This window comes from Acanthochromis polyacanthus, chromosome 19 (assembly GCF_021347895.1).
Source record: "Acanthochromis polyacanthus isolate Apoly-LR-REF ecotype Palm Island chromosome 19, KAUST_Apoly_ChrSc, whole genome shotgun sequence".
Lineage (NCBI taxonomy): Eukaryota > Metazoa > Chordata > Actinopteri > Pomacentridae > Acanthochromis > Acanthochromis polyacanthus.
In genome coordinates, this window is record NC_067131.1 from 14165674 (window position 1) to 14190843 (window position 25170).

Here is a 25170-nt window from a genome sequence, read left to right on the forward strand (position 1 = left end):
ATATAGTATGTGTTGCCTGTAGTAGACCACTATTCATATACTGTTGATGGTGGGGATTTTATTTTGTATAATGATATTGTGCAGTGTGTGTTTCACAGATATGCTGTAAGCTAGGTAGAAGAAGAAAAAGCATGTCAAAGTTCTTGTAATTGTAATCTATTTTAAAGAAATTCTGTATACTCTATATGGGTGCAAATCTCAAGAGTCATAAGACTGAAATGTAAGTGAGCAGAACAGTTGAAATGAAAAAATAAAATGCAACAGCTTGTAATATTAATCTCTTCTCACAGAGGAAAGTAAAACTTAAAATATAAAATATTTAAATCCACAGTAGTTTGTTTAATGACAAAAGCTATACATTACAGTCACAAAACCGCTCCCAGTCTTATAAATTATGCATTTAATGATAATGTACAGCAAAATGCTGCATCGATTATTGGCCATTCGTAGGATCTATGGCAGCCCTCCCTGTCTCCGTTTGTGTCGGAACATGCAGCCGCATCTCCCCAGCCTGGCTTCCACCCGCAGGGCCTGAGAGCACGCTTTCAGAGACACATAAACACACACTCACACACTCATTCACACACTCAGGCACACGGGGCAGCATGAACAAGCCTACATCAAAGATACATCTGTTTCTTATGCATGTTTGATGGGACAGGCAGGCAGTGGCTGGCCACTGCTCCGAGTTACAGCGCAGATTAGTATGCATGACTAGCTGGAAGGAAAGCCGTGAATCTGGATGGCTCGTGAGGGAAAAGAAGGTAGATGCAGAGCAGATATATAAAAAGAGAAATAAAAACACGAGGAATGTGCTGAACTGTTGCTTCTTGTCTGTTTTTCATAATTTAGTGTCGAATGACAGCTCGGTAGACTCGTGGCTTGAGAGTAACAATAAAAGCAGGTGTTCATGGTGGAAAATGAGTAGAAATCTGGATAGAACTAGAAAATGAAAATACAGCTGAGACACCAGTGAGGTAAAAATACTGTTCTCTGTGGGGCAGTTGTCTTTAGTTTGATGCATTGTTAGCCATTTTTAAGCTGCAAGCAGCTGGTCAGTTTTTAGTTTGTTTCCCAAACTTTCTGGGACACGGTTATGAAAATTGTATCATCTGGTTTCTCACACAAGGATTAAGCTCAGTCCAAGGACATTAATGCTCAGTAGATGCCTCTGTTTATTTGTGTGTGTGTATTATCGGCTTAGAAGTCCTTTGTAGGACATATTAGTCTGAGTTTAGCTCGGCTGGCGGATTCTGTGTTTTCCACGGCAGACACCTTTGCATCTAAGTAAGTACAATTACCCCAGAAAATTTTTTTAAGCTAATAGATGAATGTATTGATAAAATAAATGACTGAAATATTGCATCTTTGATGTACTAAAAGTTCAATTTTATAGTCAGTCAAAACATGTTCAAACATGTGAAATGTTCCTCGACAGTCATTGATAAAATCCAGAAAAACTCATCTCGGTGTATTCAAGTTGCATATTTTGAAGTTTTTTTCCATTATAATAATCCCTTTATGCCCTAAAATGGCTCAGAAGTGAGTAGCTTACTCTAGAATGTGTATATTTATGAAGTCCCTGCCTCTCTGTCCATGCAGCCCTCTCCAAATGCTGCACCTTGAGCTCAGCAGCTCACCTACAACTCTTTACAACACTGTAAAACCACTCTGCTTGACACAAAAGCTTGTTTTAACATTTGAGTAATGTAGCCATATACATTTGAACTAAGAATAATGGTATGGATTAAAGGTTACCCTGCATGTTGACAGGATGTTTCGTTGTGTATGAAACCTGTTGACTGTGTATTTCACTTGTAGCTCATTAAAATGGACAGACTAACAACATTTTAAAAAAAGATTTTCACCAGAGAGTGTCTTTGAAGGTTCAAGTAATCAGTTTCTAAAAAGGTCACATTAATTTTTCTGCCATTGATTAAACTAACAGCACAAGTCAGATACCCCCATCTGTGATATCAGCCAGTGTAATCATCAGGGTAGAAGTAGCAGCATGTTGAGTAGGTTAGTTTGTATTTCTTGACCTCATAGCACAATGCAGCACTCACTGTCAGCATCCCCTGTCTTCACTTTGCCAGGGTTTTTCCATCAGATCAGTAAAAGCAGGGACTGGCTGCACATTAATTTTGTTTGGAGCAGATCTTTGGCACAGGGGGATACGCGCATCCTAAATTTAAGTGAAATTCACCTTCCAAAACATTCAGCACTTTGGATCAAGGGAGCGTCCTGTCAGTTCACTCGACTGTTTTCCTTCTTGCCAGATGTTCTGCTTAATTAGCATGCAGGCTCGGGGCGAGAGAGATGTGTTACTGCCGTACACAGTTTATCCAGGTGCTGCAGCTCTGCATAATTACCTCGCATTAACACGGAAAATATTAATTAGATTCATGCTGTGTTTCCTTGAGTAGGAAGAAATAGGTCAGTGCTATTGGTGTACCGATTGGTGTATTCTTGAGGTCATGCATATTCGAGTAAGGGTGGGAATATGTGTGAAAAAGAAAAAGAAACAAATATACTTGATTATTTGATTAGTCAGCTGACAAAAAAATCATCTGCAACTGTTTGAATAATCAAATAATAGTTGTTGTTTTGTCTTTTTTTTAAGCAAAAGTGTAGAAAATGTACTGGTTCCAGCTGTTCAGATGAGATGATTGGATGCTTTCCTTGTCATACACCACATTTAACCCACACTTAAATCAACTGACTTTGGGTTTTGGACTGTTGGTCAGATAATACAAGACTTCTGAAGATATCTCCTTGCAGTTTAGGGACTTCCAAACAGGCATTTACTTTTTTGTTTTTCCTTAGATTAACTGATTAATCAATAAAGAAAATAGTATTTGCAGCCTTATATCCACTGTATGTCATTAAAGACATTAAAAAAGTAACATAAATGTATGATAGTTGAGTCTGATTGGTTTGGATGAACTATCATTTATTTGAACTGACTGATATTTTTTTTTAGAATAGTTTGCATTCACTTAAAAACAGCTGGCTGAAACTAACAGAAGTGTCGTATTTCTGTCACTATTTTCATGTTGTCCTCTGCCAGCTGTGTCCTTTTCCTCTGTTCAGGTTTAGTGGCTTTGTCAACTTAAAGGTGCATAACTTTTCATTTTTGACCATTTTGTTGACCATCTGTTAACATAAACGTTATCCATGAAGCTGCAAAGTCAAACACAGCACTGCTGTGGACACATTTGGTTATAAGCCAAAAGAAAAAGGACAGCTCAGTAACTTGGAGGAGGCAGTTTGTCGAATATGCAGCAAAAGTGGCAGTGAAAGGTGCTAATTTCACTCATCTAAAAACAAATAGTGACATAAAATGAACATAAGACAATTAAATTGTTAATTGCAGTAATTTGTATGACGGTTAATTATTATCAATTAAAATTTCTTAACCGTGACAGCCCTCTTGTCAACGCTTCTTGAAATTCTTTGGATGTTTAAGAGGGATGGGATACGGGATAGTAATAGTGAATACATACAGGAAAGTCCAAAGAGAAACCAAGCCTTGCTAGGTTTCCATCATAAATCACACAGTGTGAGGACAACTTTGAAACTCAATACCTCAAGATCTGAGAAGGCTTCAGAGGCCCTTAAAGAGACAGAGGAAGGCTGGCATATACTGAGGAAACACAAAAGTCCAAAGTGTGAGCGATTGCATGTTTCCGGAAAGGTTTTAAAATGGATGATTATTTTGATGAATGACTGAAAGATAGCACCCCACATGTGGTTATTCATCATTTCCTTCTCTTTTACAGTGTTTTGTGTTCATTCTGCGCACTGTAAGGGTAACGTGTGTGTGTGTGTGTGTGTGTGTGTGTGTGTGTGTGTGTGTGTGTGTGTGTGTGTGTGTGTGTGTGTGTGTGTGTGTGTGTGTGTGTGTGTGTGTGTGTGTGTGTTCCCAGGTAAAGAAAGGGGCAGCCTTGTGTAAAAGGAGAACGACCAACCCAAACCTGGAGAGCCACTGGAGCCCCGGGGTGCTGGAATGGAGCAGCTCATAGAGTAAGAGAGATTGTGTCTTTATTTGTCCCTTTTTGACAGCTGGTTTTACACACTTTGTTAACGTGTTTTATTGTGTTTACTAAATGTACATCCTGTCTCTATTTTGAGGCTTCCTGGAGCTGTTGTTGCCCATACTTCAGCTGCGTGCATGGTACTGGGGCTGGAGAAGCATTTTAGCTTTATATAGAGAGATTGCTGTTTACATCAGCTCACTCAGTCTTTCAGGTGCTGTAAAATATGACTTGCAAAAAAATAGCACTTTCTATTCAGTAGTTTCGGCTATACAGGTTTCAGAAGGCTGTTTTAAGGGTAGAACATTTGAAAGACTCTGATTTATAGGTCTGATATGGTGCAAATCCATATTTATTTGTCATTTCAAAGCCACTTTCAAGCTAAAACACTGCTTTTGTAACCGCAACATCGTCAGACAAAGTTCAAAACACTGGCTGTGCTGTGAATCCTGTAACATTTCCATGTGAAATGATCACTCAGTGAAGGCTGTATGGTCAACTGTTTTGCATGGCAGATGCAGAGAGAGTCTTCTTTCTGAAAGGGGCGTGGACTAGAGCAACTCACCCGAGTTTATAGCTACAGACAGTGAAGTAGGCCTTTTCAATCAGGACTAAAACCAGGGTTTATACAGTCCCAATAACAATTAAAATTTAAAAGACACATCCTGGGGACATGTGAGGTTTATAGTTTAGTATTAATGCTAACTGAGGTGAGACATGTAAAAGAGAGCATGCAGAACCAACTGTTTGTTTGCAATACAACATCTTTAGACCCTGAAAAAACCTTCAGATTGGGTGTATCAGGCTGGGTGTAATAAAGTATCTGTGATCTGTGTTTTAGTAGGGCAGGTTGATGAGAGGCTTGAAGTTTTACAACCCAACATGTCTGGGCATTTTGAAACCTTGCTCTTTTCTATTTTTAGCAAAAACAGCACTCAACATCATCCAGTATGCAAAAGGTTGCTCTTTGAGTTGATGAATGGAGTGTCAGGGAAGTGAGGGTTAGATACACAATCTCACAGGCCCAGTGAAGCAAATACAGCAGGGGGGATACAAAGAGCCCTAAATATACTCATGAATGCACTTGGGAGCAGTTGTGCCCAGAGTTCCATGGAGGCAGACAATTATACATAAACTCTGTAGCACACCAACAGTCTATGCCTATTCTTTACGCAGTGAGTCAGCAGAAAGTTGTAAAAAGCCTGGGAAGGATGGAACAGGAGGAGCAACCAGACTATCTGTATGAAGTCAACATCATGTTGTAGGGGGATGGGCAGCTGATTTATTTACCCCTACACATACCTCCAGTGAACTTCTAAGCTCAATTCTATCTATCTATCTATCTATCTATCTATCTATCTATCTATCTATCTATCTATCTATCTATCTATGTTATTGTTTCGGCTTTTGTTTTGTTTTAGCATTTTTCTTGTTTTATGTTTTTATTGTTGTGTTCCTTGTTTTACTCTGTTTTTTTAACTGTTATATTTTATATCACTTTGTTCAAGCACTTTGGGCTGCATTGTGTGCATGAAAAGTGCTCTATAAATAAAGTTTTATTATCTATCTATCTATCTATCTATCTATCTATCTATCTATCTATCTATCTATCTATCTATCTATCTATCTATCTATCTATCTATCTATCTATCTATCTATCTATCTATCTATCTATCTATCTATCTATCTATCTATCTATCTGTCTGTCTGTCTGTCTAATGTGTTTTTCTTCCAATCTACCTGCTTTGCTTCTTTCACCACATACTAGCTTCCTTTGCAAACACATCCCTTCCCCTCTTTGTCGCCGCTGCTGTAGCTGGGCAGAGTGTGATAAGAGCCATGGGAGTTGTATCTTCTTGGCTCTATTGCATGTCCTCTTCCCTTCTTCTCGGCACACTGGAGATAGCGGAAACAGGATTGGCATTGTGTTGCTGGGCCGCGTGCGGGCTCAGTCAGAGCTGGGTGTCTGGACGTGTGTGTGTGTGTGTGTGTGTTTGTGTGCACGTGTGACTGTGCATTTAAGTATGTGTGTGAGTCACACGCTCTTTTTCATTTCAGTATACATGTCTTTCACCAGCATAGATGCAGCATGTATAATTCATACCTATGACTAGGCCTGGAAAGGGATGCGTGCCTACACGCTTTGCCTCCTACTCGCTGCACCCCAAACCTGTCAAGTGAAACCATTCATTTACAGTATGTCAGCGCCGACCTCCCTCATGTCTCGTATTGACTGTGACACATCAGTGATTGTTGAATCACCCCCCTCCTTTCCGACACCTTTGGCTCCAGTGCCAACATGACGAGCTCTCTCTTAATGATTAGGTTACGTCATTGACCTGCCGCTGCACTGCGCCAGACTGTAGAGTGACAGAGAAGGATTCCTGACTTGCGCAACTCTGATCTCCTCTCTGGCCTGTGACTCACTGGTGAGTCATCGCAACAAAGAAAGGTTCTATAAATGCACCAACATGCATGTGCACACACATAGACTCATCTATGTACGTGTGGTGTGCATATGCACATACAGTCTCTGCTGCCAGACAAACTCTGCTGAAGTCCTTCCATGCGTATGTTTGCGTGAAAAGTTAAGAAAATAGTGTGTGTATATTCGTGGTGTGTGCGTACACTCGCAAATGTTATACATCTGCCCTTCCTCTCCCTTGTTGTGTGTGTGTGTGTGTACACGCGCACGCACCAACACACCATTAGTTATGACAATTATCACAATTGTAATAGAGTTTGTCGTTTTCAGATAAAGTCCAAAAAGCAGAATGAATAATTGTTTGACACTTAGTGCATTCCAATTACTGTTCTGTTGACTCAGCCTTGATAAGATAAGGACAAGCATAATAATGAGGACACATTTTATTTGTGGTAAATTGGATTTGGGTACTCTGCCAATAGAGGGCGACATAACACTTAGTATTTAACAAGCAGAGTTGAGTTCACAGTGAATGATAGAAGGTGTTTCTTCTATTCAGATATCATAACGGTACCATTTATCTCTCTTGCTGAAAAATGATCATATTTAAAGAAGGATGTTTGCTATTTGGTTGATGTGACTGATACATAAATTTACTCAGTAGTGTTCCATATTTCAAATATCTGTGTTTGGAAGAGTGGGCGATAATGAGTGCTTCATTTTAATGCCTCATAACATTTCCTCTGTTTCAGTGCAGTTTTGAATTCTGAAGAGGCCCATTTGCTGTTGTGGATATTTGTTCTAACAAAAAGCATGTCACTTCCACATATGAGATCAGATGTTACTGTGGAAAGTATGATTTCAGTATTGTACTTTTTAGTATCCCGTGATGCAGCCTGTCACAATTTGACACTTAAAAACAGGTGTTGTCAAAGTGGGCCCCTAAAATTCTCCTAAAAGATTAATGTTCACAGTAGCTTCTGCTCTCACACACACTGTTACCTGGGTTAGAATGTCTGTTTAAGCCAAATAAAATCATAGATTGTCTACAAAATTTGAAGAAACTAAGAGGTTTTATTAGTTTTGTAGTTTTCAAGCTGTTTTGACATTGTATTTTGTAGACTGATGCTGTCAAGATCATCATGTTGTCACAAACTTAAGCAGCGCTGGATTTCAGGTCACTGATGGAGCTGCTGTTCAGTCACAGTGAAGGTCATTCTTCAATGGATACTGTTTATTTTGAATAAATACATATATTGTCTAGGAAATGGCATGAAGTGTTGGGGGCTTAATTTAAGCTTCAACCGTCTGAGCCCCAAGCAGTCTTTTTGCTTTTTCTTGGCTTTTGTCACTTTTTTACTCACTGTGGGAATATTTTTCTCTGCAATATAAAGTCACCTCTATGGAAACAATACAGCCATGGCTAGCAGGAGAGGGAACTGAACAATGTAGAAACACTGGAAAAGATACTTACTCTGCATACTCTAGATATTTTCGTACTTTTTTATTTTGTTTCCTTATTTGTCTTCTACCTACTCTGTGTCAACACAGCCTGCAGTTAAGTCCAGTTCAACTAAAAAGTCCCTGAGTGCTGGTTGCATCTGAGCAAGTCGTGTCCTTTCAAAGGTTAGTGGACTTCAGGGTTCAGAGGGTTAACTGTGCCCCAGATTGCAGATACTGAAGCAGCGTTTTCCATCTTTTAATAGCTCATAATAGATCCCCTTTGTCTGTGCTCACATCAGAATCATTTGTCTGGAACAACTGGCCAGAGTGAATTTACTACCTCCTCTTTATAGGGATTGAATTACTTCCTCTGAGGGTAAGCTGGGAGCAATCTGATAAAGAAATCAGTGTAAAGACATTGAGGCCTATGCTGTTTGAAGGGGTAATACCCATAGTCAATTAGGGAATTCTATGTCGTATATCAGTGTTTCAAAGGCAACCAGGGGCAGAGAGGCTGATGTGAGACAGCTGCTGTCACCCTGGAGTCAGACTCTACAGTGTGACACACAGCCAGGTGACAAATGAAACCATAAGGCAAACGCTTCCGCAAAGGTGATGAGAGGCCACGGAATGTCTTGATGAGTATGTCGAACGTGCATTCCTGCAGGATGTGACTCAGAACAAATGTCCCATATATCTTGTTCCCAGCATCTTGTATGTTTTATGCATGAGTTCGGCTTTATTTGTGTTGTGCAAGTAAACAAGGATAAGAAGTGTAAGACTTGAGTAGTAGATTTAAGATGTTTATTTCTTAATCTTCACTCTGATGAACTAAGTAAATACTATTTGTCACTGTGAGAAGGTAGCTACAACTCTAATTGGGTCATTTGGGGCTGAGCTGTCAGACAGAGAAAACGCTGAGGCAAACAAACAAGGCGGCGCTGATTCCTGTGGCCTTTACACCGCGGCAATTTATGCGTATTGTTTTTTAAATATGATTCATGGGTGCTCCATCTCTCAGTGCCCCCTTGTTGCCCACAAACTACCAAACATAAAACTTTACAACACCTCACACCTCTCCTCAGCAAAATACACAGGCTCAGTGTGAAATAAGGACACGTCACTGACAAAGTGCCTGCTGTTAAGGGAATACTTCAGGCTGTCCTGTCAGGCTGCTGGTTCGGGATTTGTTCGGCCTAATGGTATTGACGTCACATCAGCTGGCTTGTTTTTCCTGTAGCTGGCATGTTTATTCGTCTGATCTATGTCACAACTGAGTCCTTGAGGTGCCCGTTTATGTTGCTCATCACTATGCATTCATGCTGAGTGGAAGTCTGCTACATGCATTCTGGTTGAGAAGACGGATTATCGCAGCCTCACAGGGAATGACTGTGTGTTTGTGAGCTCCAGCCTTCCTGTGTGAGTGATTGTGTCTGATTCTCCAAGGCTGTGCGAACAGCATAGCTGGAAGGTCTCATGTCTGTGTCTTCAGATAGACACAATCTCAGCTTGCTGTCAAACCCTTCTACAATCACTGACATGCGCGCACACTTGCAATCTAATACATCCTTGATCTCTTTTATTGTCATTGTGTTTTTCCTTTTATGTCTTCCTTTCTTGTTTTATCTTTTCATGTGTATGTCTCAGCACAGCATCAGATGAGATTCGTCACAAAGCACAGTTTACTCGGCTCCGGGAGATTCTGATTGTGTTCTGGTGTTGCGACCACCACTGGAGAAACACTCATCTCACTTTGAACACTCCACGTGCGCATACACATCCGCACACAAATAGATGCAGCAGCGGCAGCCGAATCAGTCTATAGACAATGACGACAATGAGGAATGACTCTCCACAGCAGTTCAAATCTAACTGAACTGCCGCATAATGAATCACGGAGGCCGTTCAGCTGGACATCAGACATGAGCAAAAACAGAAGCAGTGGTCATCAAAACGGGGTGTATGTGTGTCTATGGAAGTCCAAAGTGTTCTTTTGGGATAAACACAGCAGTGGACGTATTTAGTTGCAGTCGGAGTGTGACTCATTTGATTGAAAAAGAGAAAGAAAGGAGGAGGAAATAGATGATGTATTTTTGGGATGGAATAGTCGCTGTTTCTGTCTCAGAAAGCTGTTGAATTTTGTATGAGGAATATCATATAAATCACATCCATTGACTGTATATAGAGATGGATGAACCTTCCTCTGAACAGCGTTTTTAAAGCTCAGTTTGGTGCCTTCAGCTGTCCCCATCTCCCAGCTAATTCAAAAATGAGCAGAGATGTGAAGCATGAGTCCAGCTGAGGCAAGCCGTGCAAATGTTTCTGAACCATCGACCGCAACTACCTGTCACTCAAAGTGACAATGTTCTTAATTATTCCTTACTTTATGCCTTAATCCAGTTTAAACAGGTGTGATATAAGAATTCTCCCTCAATGCAGTTGTCTTGCCCGGTAATATGCGGCGTTACTGTCTTCCTTCCGCCTTCGGTCCACATATCGGCTCATCCCGTCCTGTGATCACATAAACATATACACATATGTCTATGTGATCACCCTCTCCTCCCCCCAGACGAAAATAGGAATATTCGGAGCTATTCTCTTCCCTTCACCTTCAGCCCACTTCGGCTCATTCCGCCGTGTTCGGCTCATCTCGGCTCCTCCCGCCATGTTTGTTACCACCCGAATGGCCGGGTGGCTGCCGAGTCTGACGTCACGCTTCACTTCGTTGCATAAATACAAGACAAGATGCCGAAGACCTCCGCTGTTTGGGAATTCTTCAGTTTAACTGAAGACAAAACAAAGGCAGTGTGCAAAATTTGGACCCGGGAGACCAGACGAACGGATCCGAATATTCGGGCATCTCCGCCAGAACACCCCCCCTGTCGGACGTTACGGGGTGGAACAAATATTTGGATATTCGTCTTTAATAGGGCCCGAATATTCGGAGGCCAGAAACCACTATTCGGGCCAGCCCTACTATAGAGATTAAAAGTTTTGTTTGCACCAGGCTATAAACATATTTATTTCAGCTGTAAATCTGGTCATTTTAACATGAGGGGTCTATGGTGATTGAATCGCTTCTGGAGCCGTCCCAAGAGGACATTCAAGGAACTGCAGGTTTTGGCACTACTACTGTCACCTCAGTTAGTTATTGTTACTGATTGATCATATTGTACAGGATGTGATGCTTCAATCTATTCCGGCAATATGCAGTGTATACCGACAACAGACATTTCATCAATAGCAATAAGAAAATTGTTCAATAGAATGTTTGATCATTTTTCTTAATTGCAACTAGTGGTGCAACGGATCATGATTGATCCGTGATCCATTCGGATCGATGTCATCAGTTTGGCACACACATGACCTGCGGATCGATTTCTGAAAAAAAAGAAAGGTTGTGTTCCGTCCGCACGCAGCTTGTGGCGAGCGGAGAAAGGAAGAGAGCAGACATGGCGAGTAGGGCTGGCCCGAACAGTGGTTTCTGGCCTCCGAATATTCGGGCAGGGCTTGTGGCAGAGATGGCCCGGGGGGGCGGCGGCGGCTGCTTGTGACGGAGACGCCTGAATATTCCGATCCGTTCGTCTGGTCTCGGGTCCAAGTGAAGCGTGACGTCAGACTCGGCAGCCACCCGGCCATTTGGGTGGTAACAAACACGGCGGGATGAGCCAAGATGAGCCAAACACGATGGGATGAGCCGAAGTGGGCCGAAGGCGTAGGGAAGAGACAAACTGTCACAAATCCGATCCGTGACTCTTGATCCGAGGACCGATCCGATCCGTGAGTTTAGTGATCCATTGCACCACTAATTGCAACAATTGCAAACTGCCTGTAAAAATGAAAAGCACAATGAAAATGCATGGTTAGATTGCATGAACACACCCCAAGCATGCTGTCATCCTGACTTAGACACAGGCTATCAAATAAGGGAGCCCCTCCCTCCGTCCCTTTCTTTGCTGGTTTCTGCGTTGGTCTCCCGAGGTGCACTAGTCTGAAGTGAGATCATTATTTAAGTTCCTAATTATTTTCTATTTATATGTGTAATTGTGTTTCTTTTTCTGCTTCCGTTATTTTAACAGTAAAATGATTACCTATGTACCTTTATAAATAGACTAAGTCAATAAGAGAGATGACTAAATTCAAATGAAATCTTCTCTGACTGACTGAACTCACACTAGGATAGAACATCATACCACACAGCGGATGTTGTTGAGAAGTGTCTGCCGTCAATAGTACATTGCTTTGAATGCAGCTGCTGCAAGGAAATGAGGGACACCATTATGTTCTTTTCTTTTGAAAAGAACAGACCAGTGTGTCCTATGCTAAAGCAGATAAGAAAGGAAGCACTGAAGCACCTTTCCATGACATTTAAAGAATTTGAAAAGCTCATAACATGGCTGCCACTGAGGTTATTTCAATCAAATTGGAATCTCCCTAAGCAAAAAAGACTATCAGACAGCGACCTCGGTTTCTAGCAGTGTCATGGTTGGCACATCTTAGCATTTAAATTACACATGCTTAGTCATACAGGCATGGTGATTGATCTTAAACTCACACTAGGTGAGCAAAGGGAAACTTTTAGAAGATAGATTGGAGAATGGACTTCTGGCGTCAAACTCTGAACATGCGTCATTCTGTACAGCGAAAGTCAAACATTCAAAAGAAGATGCAGAGATTATAACACATTTTTGAGAAAAGGGGGACTTTAAATATCAAAACACAGTCTTTGCATGCAGTCCTGATGCACTTCTCCCAGTTTGGTATGAAATCCAGTGAATGTTCAAAGAAAGCTGAGAATCGGATGCTCCCCGACACAGTGGCTTGAACCCATGAAGCCTTTTTTACTGACTACACTAAGTTGCTGCTGTAAAGCTTGTGTGTGTGTATGTGTAAGTTACACCTTAACACCTCAATGAATCCCCCCCCCAAGAAGAATTGATTAGCTCTCTAATCACTGGGGATTAAGTGGGAAATCACTACTGAGAACAGGAATCTTGAAGAGGAGGGGTGGGAAGACTGGAACAAAAGTCTCTCTTTTCATGTGTTTTCTCAGCTTCACCTCACAGTCCCCCTGAACCTCTTATTTCTGTAAGCAGGTTTTAATTATGTGGTTTTACCATCAAGAAACAGCTTTAACTTGCATCCTAGAAGTGATGTTTCATCAGTAGTTTTACAGGTCAAGGGAAAGAGAAGTTCAAAGTCAGCAACCCAAGCTTATATGGTTTCATCTTTAATTCAGACTGCCCTCAGGACCAGAAATACTCTAAATTGCAGTATGTCTGACTGGCATTATGCAGACGGGGAGGGGTGGGGTGTTGTCATAGAGTGAGGGTGGAAAAGATAGGTAGGTTTGAAAAGGAAAAAGTTATGAGGGGAAAGAAGAAGAGACAGAAAAAGGCGTCTAGTTCCCGGTCCTCCAGGCAGAGTATTTACATTTTTCTCTCCGCAGATGGTTAATTCGGAGGAATATGACATTACAGTGTGGTGCGTTTGCATGCTTTCCTGCTTACCTGTGTTGTGTGTGTGTGTCTGTTTGAAGGCATATGTAGAGCATTTGTAGAGCTCATGTAGTTCTTGTAAAGAACAGCCTCTATTTGAATTGCTGAGCTAAACTGAGTTACCTTTAGTGGCAGTTTTTAGGGACTTGCTTTCAACAGATTGCGGCGCATCAGGATGGATAGGATAACATACAACACACCGGTATAACCAGAGTGTATCGAAGCTACACACAATACAGAAATACAAAAACATCAAGCTAAAAATATACTTAATTTAAAAGTTAGAGATTTACCTCTGAAGAGTTAAATAGCCCAAGGGAATGACATTTAGAACTTCTCACATTTAAAACAAAGCAGTCTGTATCTCCTCCCTGAGGGCATTTTCCCAGGAAGGAGAGATGCCAGCTGAGAATCATCCTGAACAACGTGAAGAGTTGTTTGGTGAAACAAAAATTTAGACGTAGACGAAAGAAGGCAGGCAGATGCCATTAATTTAAGATGCAGTCTTTACTATTTTTTCCAGTGCATTCATTTCAGCAGTGCTCAGGCTTGGAAACCGAACTCTGGTGGGGAAAGTTTGCAGTCTGTTTGAAGACTTACATCACTATAAATTTAAGTGGGCCATTTGTATCTCAGCTATAACCTTTTGTAAACAATGATTTCTTTTTCCAGGTTAGCAGAGATTATATATTACATTTAAATGCTTTACCATGTTCATTTGTCTAACTGTAGCTTTAAAAATGCACTACTTTGGCTCTGATGCAGCTGCCTCTGTTAGTAGTCACTGATCTTTGTGCCCACTGCTCTACTTGAATGGTTACATGCCACGTGTAATAGCCTGTTGACACTAAACTGAAGCTGAAGCAGCGTGTGCGAGCGTTAACGGTCATGAATCAGGATGTTGCAGGACACTGTGTTTTTGCTATTTTTCCATGAACCCCAAACTGCAACAGAGAACAGACGTCACATTCTGAGTTAGTCAGCAGCCTAAAATCAGCCAGCCTTCATGTCGAGGATCATCTCTGTTGATGACTAGTGGGTATGCAGCTGTCACCGTTAACAGAAACAATATTTTTCACCTTTTTGATTGTTTTCTTCGACATTTACGTGATTGTGCACCGCAGATTAGTACTGCAGGGTTGGACTGTCAAGGCAGAGCTCTCTTGTAGCTTCCTCAGGTGACTTATGCTGCAAAGAACCTGAACTGTGGCGCAATGGCATGCGAGCGCTCCAATATATTGTACACCTTGTCACAGTCCAGTGATTATGCACAAGCAACACAGCTGTCACTCCCCATCTGCCCTACTCAGTGGATCTGGCTCCCTGTGAATTTTTCTCTCCCTCAAAATATAATTTACGTTGAAAGATTGCTTTTTTGACACATTTTAAGAGATTCAGCGCTCATCACAGATGGTGGTTGATATATTTACATAACAGGACTTCCAGGAGTGTTACTGGTGAAGCAGAAACCCTGAGAGTGCTATGCTGTACACAAGGAGACTACATTAATGGGGATGGTAGCCAAACTGATATCAGGGATGGTTTTTGATATTCATAGGCACAGTCTTCTACCTTGTTGATCAAGCCTTGTACTCGAGGTCAGAGACGGCTTCACAAGCACCGTATTGTTTTGTGTTTTGGGACATTTATTGCAATTTGTGTAGACAGTTTTACTAGTCATACACCAAAGCATGCTATATTATGTTTTCCTAACTTCCAAACTGCTCTTGGTTGGGCAGGATGAGGGCAAATTTAAAACAAATGTGCAAAAACATAACAAAAACATTACATTTCCCAAGATTCTGGTGATAATCCATTGCTGGATTGCAGGGTAATGAATGCTAGACCAATGGTTGTTTGGAGTTCTCTGCAATCATAAATATGCCACTCGAATCAAACATGTGGAACAAGAAAATGAGCATATTTACATAGCCTTTCAAAACAGGAAAACTAATGCAAATTTGGGAGCAAAGAAGCAAGCTTTCCACAAAGTCATATTTAGTGACATATTCAGTAACGGGAGTGAGATGCATCCCACTAAGTGTTGGAAAGTAAAGGATACATCAGGTTTCTTCTTCAAATTTCAAAGCGGATTGCACTGCCATTGTCATGTTTCAGCTATTGGCCTTTTTGATGCTGTTTTCTACTAAATTATCATAAAATATCATAGATTGCAGCCATTGTAAAGCAGTTTCTCCTGTGTCTTCCTGCAGTCATGTAAAGGTTATTTCTGGAGTAGATTCATGTTTTAATTCCGTCTTCAAGGGAAGAAAAACGGACAAAAGAGAAAGTGAATGAGCTCCCAGCAAACCAAATTACTTAGCCTTTTAGAAGCACTGAGTGAAACTTGACAGAAAGTGTTCTGTGCAGGCTCCCCATTTTTAGCGTGGACTCTGTAGAATGTATTTGTTATCAGGCTAATCCTCCCATGGCTGTCTGAGAGAGTGAATCCTTCTGTCTGGTGAACAAAGATGCAAGTATACTCACATTTGTGAAACTGAGACAGGCAGAGATTTTGCGTCTCTGATGTGTCCCTTTTCCAAATACATAATATGTCAGTGGAGTTTATGAATTATGCAGTACCCAGCTGTTGTTTGTTCCTCTGATCACCCCTTGAGCTGTATACACAATGTACCAGACACACACACATATGCATTGGCACTTGTCGATAATTCTCAATAATTCTCTGTTAACTTGAACTGAAAGGAGCTGAAATGCCAAGCTAACATATAGCCACTGTGTAGGATGGATACTCCACTGCCGGGAAGGTGGATAAGCCTACGAGAAATATTTATGACTGTGTATTATTATACAAAGTTAAATTCTTAATTGAAGAATACTGTGTCTATCCACAGCACAGTCCCACACTAAATTGTGTAGAAGCTATGTCGGTCCACATCAAAAAAACGCATTTGTTTCACAATAAAAGCTGTAAAGTTATGGGATGAATATGTCTTCTTGGCCTGCTCTTTTTCTTGGCCTTATTGATAAAGTTTCATGCCACATTAAGTAGAAGTTTATTATCCCCCGCCTCCACGAAGTGGAAAAGGGGGATATAGGTTTGGCCTCCGTCCGTCCGTCCGTCCGTCCGTCCGACATGAAGGGGACAGCTTTTCTCGGAAACTATTACAGCTAGGATTACGAAATTTAGTGTGTAGCTTCACACCATGGACACCTTGATCAAGTTCGAAAATGAGACCTGTGCGATAATATTTAACAGAGTTATGGCCCTTTATCACTATTTTGGATATAGACTCATAGACATCACATGTGGCGGGGGATATTGATGACCATGTCGTCTTGTTTCAATTGACACAATAAAAGAGCAACAGTTAGTCCACTTTAGGGTATTGAAGAGGTGATGGTGTCATTAACCGAGCACAGGGCTCCCTGAGGTACGGGAGTGTGACTACCATGTGCAGAAATGATTTTTGTTTTGTTCTGTTTTTACACTTGGTAAAGTTTAGGTGGCAAAACTATTTGGTTAGGTTTCGGAAAAAGCCATGGTTTAGATTACAGTACACTTGGAGGACAGTGGCTCAGGTGATAAAGTGGGTTGTCCACTAATCACATGCTTTGTGTGTGAATGAGAAACAGTTTGAAGGTTAAAAGGTATTATACGAGTGCAGACCATCTTCCTTAGTGAAGTATTCACATGATTCTTTTAAGGTTGATGCGTCCAACCATAAGGATAACACCACAAAAACATGCATCTCACTGTTTTCTGGCCTTGCTCGTGACAATACATTTTGTGCTGTTGACTGATGTAGCTACTAAACATTTTATTGTGAACTGTTATCCTCAAAGTTTCATTCATGTTTCAGTTTGAAGATATAACAAAGAATTCAAACCAAAAAACTTTGTCCCACTTTTTCTGCTGTGATAAGTCAGAATATGTGTGACTGTGTGGTGGCTGACCATGAGTCTGTCTGAGCTTACTCAGCTTACTTAACTAGTGAGCTTTAAAGGTCCCATATTCTAAAAACGAAACAACACATTTTTTGTGTCTTGTATGTCTGTAAACTTTGAGGTGTAAAATAAAAGCTGTGAGCCTTTATAGACACTTACTACAACCATTCCTCTTTTTTTCCATTAAAATTATTTTCATTTACGTACCCTGTTTTCTATTTCTGTTTTCAATGGAACGAGTATGAAATAGTGACTGAAATGCAGTCCATTAAGACTACATGCTAAGCAGCAGTCTCTTCAGAGCCATATTCAAGCTGCTGCTTTGCATAGCTAAAAGTTGTTTTTATAAGAGCAGTGTTATCTGACAAAGTCACCAAACATGTAAGGTAAAAACAACAGCTGCTCTGCGAATTTGGCGATATTTCCATGTACAATGATCACTAAGTTAGCAGCCATCTAAAGTCCTGTGTCTCACACACTCATTCACATACAGTATGCCGGCTGCTGTGCTGTCCGCACAATCACAGACGCAGAGAGAGTCTTCTTCCTGAAACAGCCTGTTTCGAACAGGACAAAACAGCGTGTTCTACAGACATCATGCTTAATGAACCATCTTTGTGGATGTGTGAGAGCTTTGTTAATTATTTTGAGAAGAGGCATAATATGGGACCTTTAACTGTTCATGTGAAAATATCCAAAGCATGTAGGACAGAGTGGAGAGGAAGTCACAGGGCCAAACTATCTTTTAAAACGCAAGTGTAGCAAATGAAACAAAAATGGTTTGAGAATCACCAGCCTAAGAGGTGTAAAATGTTGTTTACTGCCATCACAGGTGTTTACTGTTGAATCAAACTGCTGTGTCGCAGTAATTGGACCTTTCTGAATTACTGCACAGTCTGTTTGCGCTGTATACGATTTCAAAATGAATAGTTAAACCAGATGGTTTGGGAATTATGATCAGAGAGTGACTGGAGGTATGACATAGAAAAAGATCAACACCCAAGAGGGGAAGCTGAGAGTTCATGAGAGAGGTGACTAAAGAAAGGAGAAGGGAAAGTTAAAAGAGGTGATGACTTTTCTTTTTCTTTTTAACAAGAGAAGTAGAGGCAGGGATGTCATGGCCGGAACACACTCGCACATCGGCCCACAGAGGGAGAGACAGATATTATCCTGGGGCTGCTTTGCAAGGCCCCTCACTGATGACTCATAAAGACAGTGGCAGTGTTCATCCTCACTGTGTTATGTGTGTGTGTGTGTTCCGTACAGGGTGCTTATTATTCCTTGAGGATATCAAAGATTCCTCTGGTGTGCTCCAAAATGACGGTGTTCATTTTACTGTGAATAAGTTGGCTTCTGTGCGTGCGTCTTATGAATGGGCCCGTCTGACTGATCCCAGTAGGGAATGCTGCTGAGTGCTGCCACAGTAATTACAGGAAGAAGCTTTCTTAAACTGCCTCTCTCTTTCTCCGTGGCTCTTTCTCTCCTGTCAAATGAGCTGTAAAGTAGAAATATGTATCAACTCGTCTGCAGATGAGCACCGTCTGAATGTTTATTGTCAGTCTACAGTGTGTCATCAGTCAACGTTGATTTCACAATCATGCTGACATGTGTGTTTCATGCGCATTATAATACCTGGATTTTTTATTTAACCTTGCAGGTTTTTTTGTTTTTTTTTTGCTGCTGTGGGCTGATTTTTTTTTACTGAAATAGAAAGTTCTGTACCTCTATGGAACCTGCACAACCACAGTAGTGACAACTCAAATAGTCTTTTAGGCAATATGACAGAGTTATGAAGCCATACATCGCAGTAAATAAGAAACCAAAAAAAGAAATTTCCATGCTTATTTGTTGTACAAAATCTGAAAAAACCTGGAGTCAACATGTCCAGAGGTGTTTAGTTTTAAGAGTATATGCCATGGCGTATGTACAAATATAAACCATGATAGAATCGCATAAATGTGGTTCTATAAAAAATGTCACCAAGTTACAGAATGTACTGAGCATGAAATGCTTCAGTTGCTGACAGCTGTTCCCTGACAGTGTCTGTATGTTCAGTGCTGGTAAAGCACCAGCTGGTGTTTTGGAAGGAGACAGGAAACACATGATTGGGCGTTTATGCAGAAATGTGAAATATACAGTTGAAAAAAGTTTTGAAGTGCTTTTAAACTAGGATGATTATTTTTTTCCTCATGACAATCAAATTGCTCAAATGGTAAAAGAAAACAGCTACTCAGACACTTACACTCAACAAAAATATAAACGCAGCACTTTTGTTTTTGCTCCCATTTTTTTATGAGATGAACTCAAAGATCTAAAACTTTTTCCACATACACAATATCACCATTTCTCTCAAATATTGTTCACAAATCTGTGATAGTGCGCACTTCTCCTTTGCTGAGATAATCCTGATCATGGTGTCTAATCAGCATCTTGATATGGCACACCTGTGAGGTGGGATGGATTATCTCAGCAAAGGAGAAGTGCTCACTATCACAGATTTGTGAACAATATTTGAGAGAAATGCTGATATTGTGTATGTGGAAAAAGTTTTACATCTTTGAGTTCATCTCATAAAAAATGGGAGCAAAAACAAAAGTGTTGCATTTATATTTTTGTTGAGTGTAGTTTAATAAATAAGTCACACACAATAGTTTAGTTTTATTTACAATTAGAAGTTCTAGATGACCTCATCTTTATTTTTAGTTCAATGGAAGCAACTTTTGCAAGCAAAGTATTGTGATCCCAAATGGACATTGCCAAAGTGGACATGGTTTTATGTTTGAATGAAAATAGCCCTGAGAAAAAGAAAATGGCACTATATGATTTATTCATCAGCCAAAACCCTTTCAGAGCCAAATGCAGACTAAAGCTGTCAATAGTTTGAGCTCAGCTCTTCCTCACTGGGTTGGTAAATTCCCCTCAGAGATCCTTTTTTTTCCGTCAAGATTCACTCTCTTTCACTGTGTCTCCTACAATCCTCTGAACTCTTCCTCTCCGTCTCCCTGATTCTCTTTCCTTTGCTCTGTGCAGCTAAAAAAAACAGGCATCCTCAATTAGCAGCCTTAAATGGTGTCAATGATTTCTAACACAAGATTGCAACATAGATAGAAAATTAGACTTATAGGAATATTTTAGTAATATTTTTACTTAGAATTATGCATAAACAAAACAGTTTTTGTCCTGGCTGTGCAGACCAGAATGTTGTTGATTTATTAACTAAGAGCTTTGCATATTAGTCGAACGCACATGTTTTTCTTGCTCCATTATTGCTTCTATTGCAGTTGTAGGAAAGCAGCAAAAAACAGAAGCATTCACTAATGGCATTATGCATCCTTTATGAGACTAAAAAAAAATACTTTTCTGTTGATACAGTGTCAGAATTTTCTTAAATTCATCTACTGCTACAAGAAATGTGCATGGCTTTGGTTTAGTGATACTGAGTATTGAAGGGAAGCAGCTCAGGACATACATAACTCTGATGAAATGGTTTTGCAAGTGTGTATGCACCTACCACTGTGGCTCTAATGAAGAGGAATATTCTGGCATCAGCAGAGATGAGGAACACTGAGGCTTTAGCAATCATTAATATTACACTATGTTCTCCTAATTTGTCTATCTGGGTTTTCTCAGTGCTCTCTGTCTCTCTCTTCTCTCTCTACCCTGAGACTTGGACTCTGAATATTACTCTGCCTGCTGGGCAGTATAGTCAGACCACGGCGCTTCTCAGATCAATGGGCAGGCGCGGGAGGGGCAGTGCAAATCATGACAAAGAAGCGGGGATTGAAGAGAATTTTGATGGAGAAAGAGGGAGACAGGAGAGGCTGATCAATAGGCTGAACTCTTTAACGCAGGAACCTGCAAATACGCACAGCCCACACCTTTCACACAACATTAACTGCAGCGTGGGATCACAGGGCAGCAAACAGAAGCAGCACACACGCACACAGATACACCCAAACAGACACACATTGTCTGCAAATTGCCAAAATCTCAATCTGCGCTAGCGTTACCAAGACAAATTCCTGTACTGCGCATTTATTCAAATCCTGTTGTGCAATTATTCAGATTTTTATGCAACTCTATGCATGATTGTGTTTTGTCTTGGTAGTGTTATATCTTGACTAATAGTGCCAGTGTTAATAATTATTCTTTTTTATCTCTCAACACTGCATCCGATCATGACTGAGTCTTCAACAGCGTAGCTCTATTAGTAACTGTACACACCGTTTAGAGCATAGCTGTGCCTTTTGTCCTGCATCTTCAAATATGTTCCTCGTGTTTTGAATCAACTGTGTTTTTTGGGCGCTTTCATGTTGAGTCTGTTTTCATTTTTGCTGCTTTTCACGCAAATTGTTCAGCTTCGCGCTTAGTAACCTCTATCTTTCAGTGTCAGAGACAAATTGCAGGGCCTGAAGGCATACATTTTCCCTGTAAATAATATAATTTTTGCTGCTTCTCATCCTCTGTTGAAAGTGCAAGAGGAGCTGTATCTAATTACATTTTGCCTGCTTTATTTCAACAGTGCTATCCTTATTTTTGCGTGATAAAAGGCATTATGGACATTTGCATGTTAACCTAAAGCTGCCACTCCTTGCGCTATATTAAAGTGTTTGTGGCAATTATTCTATTCATTGATTAGTAGACTGAGAGAAAGTTAATCAGCAGATATTTTGATAACTGAATAATCCTTTACTTTTATCACTTTCCATGTAAATTAGTATTAAAGTATTAAAGTATTTGATGATGACAGCTTTTTAAAGTGAGAGATTTTTGAGACGCCTTCTCTCTGTCTAACAAAACAATACATTAAATGTCTTCTGTAATATCTTTTGGTGGAACAAAACATTTTAACAAAACAGCTGAGTGATTTTTAGCATTCTTTAATAGTTTATAGACAAACAGTGCAGATTAATTTAGATTGAAAACACTTGTTAGCATCATCCCTGGAGGCAATGGTCACAGATATGTCATAAATGCATGATTTGAACTGGAAAAACGTAATCTTCTGTGCTGAAATGTTAATTGCTGGTGCTCTGATTAAAAAATATGAAGAAATAATTGTATTGATATCACACTTTGTAAGCTTGAGCACAAAGTCATTTCCTGGTGAAAGGATTTACTGAAAAAATAAATTAGAATCTGAGCCTCCTGTATGTCACACTGTGAAACATTTACAGCACAGGAACACAAACATGAATGAAACTGAAGGTTAGGCATTGTGCCAGTTCACAACAGAATAAGTGATTTCATATATACCGATCAGGTATAACATTATGACCACCTGCCTAATGTTGTGTTGGTCCAGTGGGGCATGGACACAGGACCCCTGGGGGGTTGCTTAACCTGCAGTGTTTAGGTGGGTGGTCAAACATCCACATGAATGTCACGACTCAAGATTTCCAAGCAGAACATTGCATTATAACAAGATGATCGATGTTTCTCGTTCCACCTGTCACTGGTTGAAATGTTGTGGCTGTTCGGTGTATATAACTCAGCACAATGCATAAAAAAGTGCTAAACATACACAAAGCAGGTCAAACTGAACCCTCTGAACCCCAAAATCTGCTGGCAGGTTTGAAAGGCTTGTCATCTTTTTTTAAAAAAGTCACCAAAATTACGTTTAAAAGGAAAGAAAAAAAATACAGAAACTGTAGAGAGAATGGATTTTCAACTTTGCACCGGTCCAACCATGTGCCCAAGATCCAGTAAATGACAAAACAATCTGCTATCATCGGTGCAAAGAGCAAGCTAATAATTCTAAACAGAGGAAGACTTCCTGTACTGATGCTGATCTGCAGGCTTAGTAGAGGAGCTGCCCAATGATTGTACATGATCATTACAAGTCCAGCAGCGTTCCAGAGCCGCCTTGAAATGAACACCGCACAACCCTCTGGGGGAAAAAATGAGCGAAAGAGTGTGAGAAAGGAGGAGAAAGGGAGGACGAGCGGTATAGAGAAGGGAGGCGTGCGGTGGCAGACGGATACAAGGAAGGAGAAGCAGTCAGCCAGAGGGGATGTGGAAGTAAATAGATGATGCAGCTGAAGGCTTTTAACGGTGAAAGTAGAGACAGAGGGAGAAGAAGGAGAAAACACGGTCACCTGTTTCTAAATGAAAATGAAAAGCATAGTGAGGGTGAGACAGTGAATAGACAGAAGACTGCCTGTATGTAGCTGTCTGGATGTGTAGGAGGGAGACACTCATACACTCACTCACTAATGAGCACTTCATAACCAGCCCTCCCACCATGCCTCCTTTCCCTCCTTCCTCGGATTCTTCCCCTCTATCCTTCTCTTGCGGTCCTGCATCCCCCCCATCATCCCTTTTTATTTGGATTAAAGAAACGCGGGGCCAGCAGCTGGGGATTCTGACAAACCTCTCTGCATGAGGAAATTACGGTCAAATCAAGTGTTTACATGCGCACACGCAAAGATAAACAACTAGTGGAAAGTTGTGAGTGGAGCAGGTGCTCTTCAGGTTAGAGGGATGCAAAGACACAACGCTCAGACGTTGCCACCTGCTTCCAGCTTTGATCGAAGGTTGTCTGCACCAGTGGAACGGTTGTGTGAAAGAATTCATGCATGAAAGAGAGAGAGAGTGGGCAACACAGACAATATGCACTGAAAAAACACTGAGAGGAAAAGAGGGGGGTGGGCTTAGGTACAAGCATCATAGCAGCTCATATTCTCCCACAAGCTCCTCTCTCTCTCTCTCACAGCACACAAGAAGACCAGCACTGAGCCATCCTCCCTCTCCCTCTCTCTCTCGTTCTCCCTCTCCTCCTTCTCGTCTGCTCTCCAGTCGGGGAGGGGGCACTGCTCCTGCTGTGTCGATTGGTAGGCAGTTACAAACGTTACTATTTTGAGAGAGTCAGTGTATGTGCTCCGTGCGCAGCGGCGAACGATCGGAAAAAAAAAAAAGGGGGGGGAAGAAGAGGCTGAGAAAGGCAGAGCGGGCTTTGCTTCATTCTGCTGCATGTTAAATGCTGTGCAAGGAGGGGATGAGGGAGCGCAGGGAGACTCGGACCCGCGGCTGATGCCGAACCGTGCCGCTGAATCCACGTAGAAGTAGAGGAAGCCAGGCTGTAAGTCAGGAGGTCGCGCGCCAAGGAGCTGTTGCAGAACCGAGCCAGAATCTTCTCTGATCAAAGGGTGAAATAAGGCAAAGGGAGACAGGGAGGAGGAGGAGGAGTAGGTGCTGAAGAGGGTGAAAGCGAAAAGATGGCGAGTTTTGGGAAACTCACAGACTACTTTAATCGCCGTAAGTCTCGAGAGGAGCTACGGGTGGGAAGAAGCTCGCGGCGCAGTGGCAGTTACTGCTGCACTGTGGCAGAAGCCAGGTAACCTGCGTGTGTGTGTGTGTGTGTGCGCACAGGTATGTCTGGGTACTTGACTGCATGGTGCATTTGTCTCTGTGGCTGTGAACACTGTCACTTCCTTATAACCTGTGTTTCTATATGCAGCAGCATGAACATGTGTACATGCTGAGTCCTTAGAGGACTGAGGAGCATTCCATACTGTGCACCTCATGCCACACTATTGCATCTCTTTGTCTCTAGATGGCTTAATATTACACATATGATGGGCGGTCAGGTTTACAGGTGTCACGTGCATGTAAGCATGTTCTTGTATACATGCATGAGCATCGTGTTACATAAGTGTGGAGGTCTGCTGTCATGCATAGTGGTAGCTACTATAGATTCTTCCCACTGACGCACACTTGAATACAGAGCCTTTTTCTACAGACAGAAATAGAGAAGATAAAGTCAATGCGCTACATATAGAGAAGGAGGAGATCCAGAGGAAGTGGGTGAAGTCTACCTTAAGCATGTTATCATTTCCCATTCTGCCCCTTGCATTCG

At 41.2% G+C, this 25170-nt stretch overlaps 1 protein-coding gene across 3 annotated transcripts in view; it reads left to right on the plus strand.

Annotated features, from left to right (window-relative positions):
* The window catches only part of LOC110970028 (ankyrin repeat and fibronectin type-III domain-containing protein 1), a 165987-nt gene that overhangs the window by 1783 nt on the left and 139034 nt on the right, over positions 1–25170 (plus strand). For 2 of the 3 annotated variants that reach the window (XM_051939438.1, XM_051939439.1), the window contains exon 2: positions 3930–4026. In XM_051939438.1, the coding sequence (XP_051795398.1) occupies positions 4010–4026 (17 nt within the window). In that variant the 5' untranslated portion in view covers positions 3930–4009. Of the gene's footprint in view, positions 1–3929; positions 4027–24001; positions 24649–25170 lie in introns of those variants that run through there. The other variant, XM_022220238.2, reaches the window with a different exon arrangement.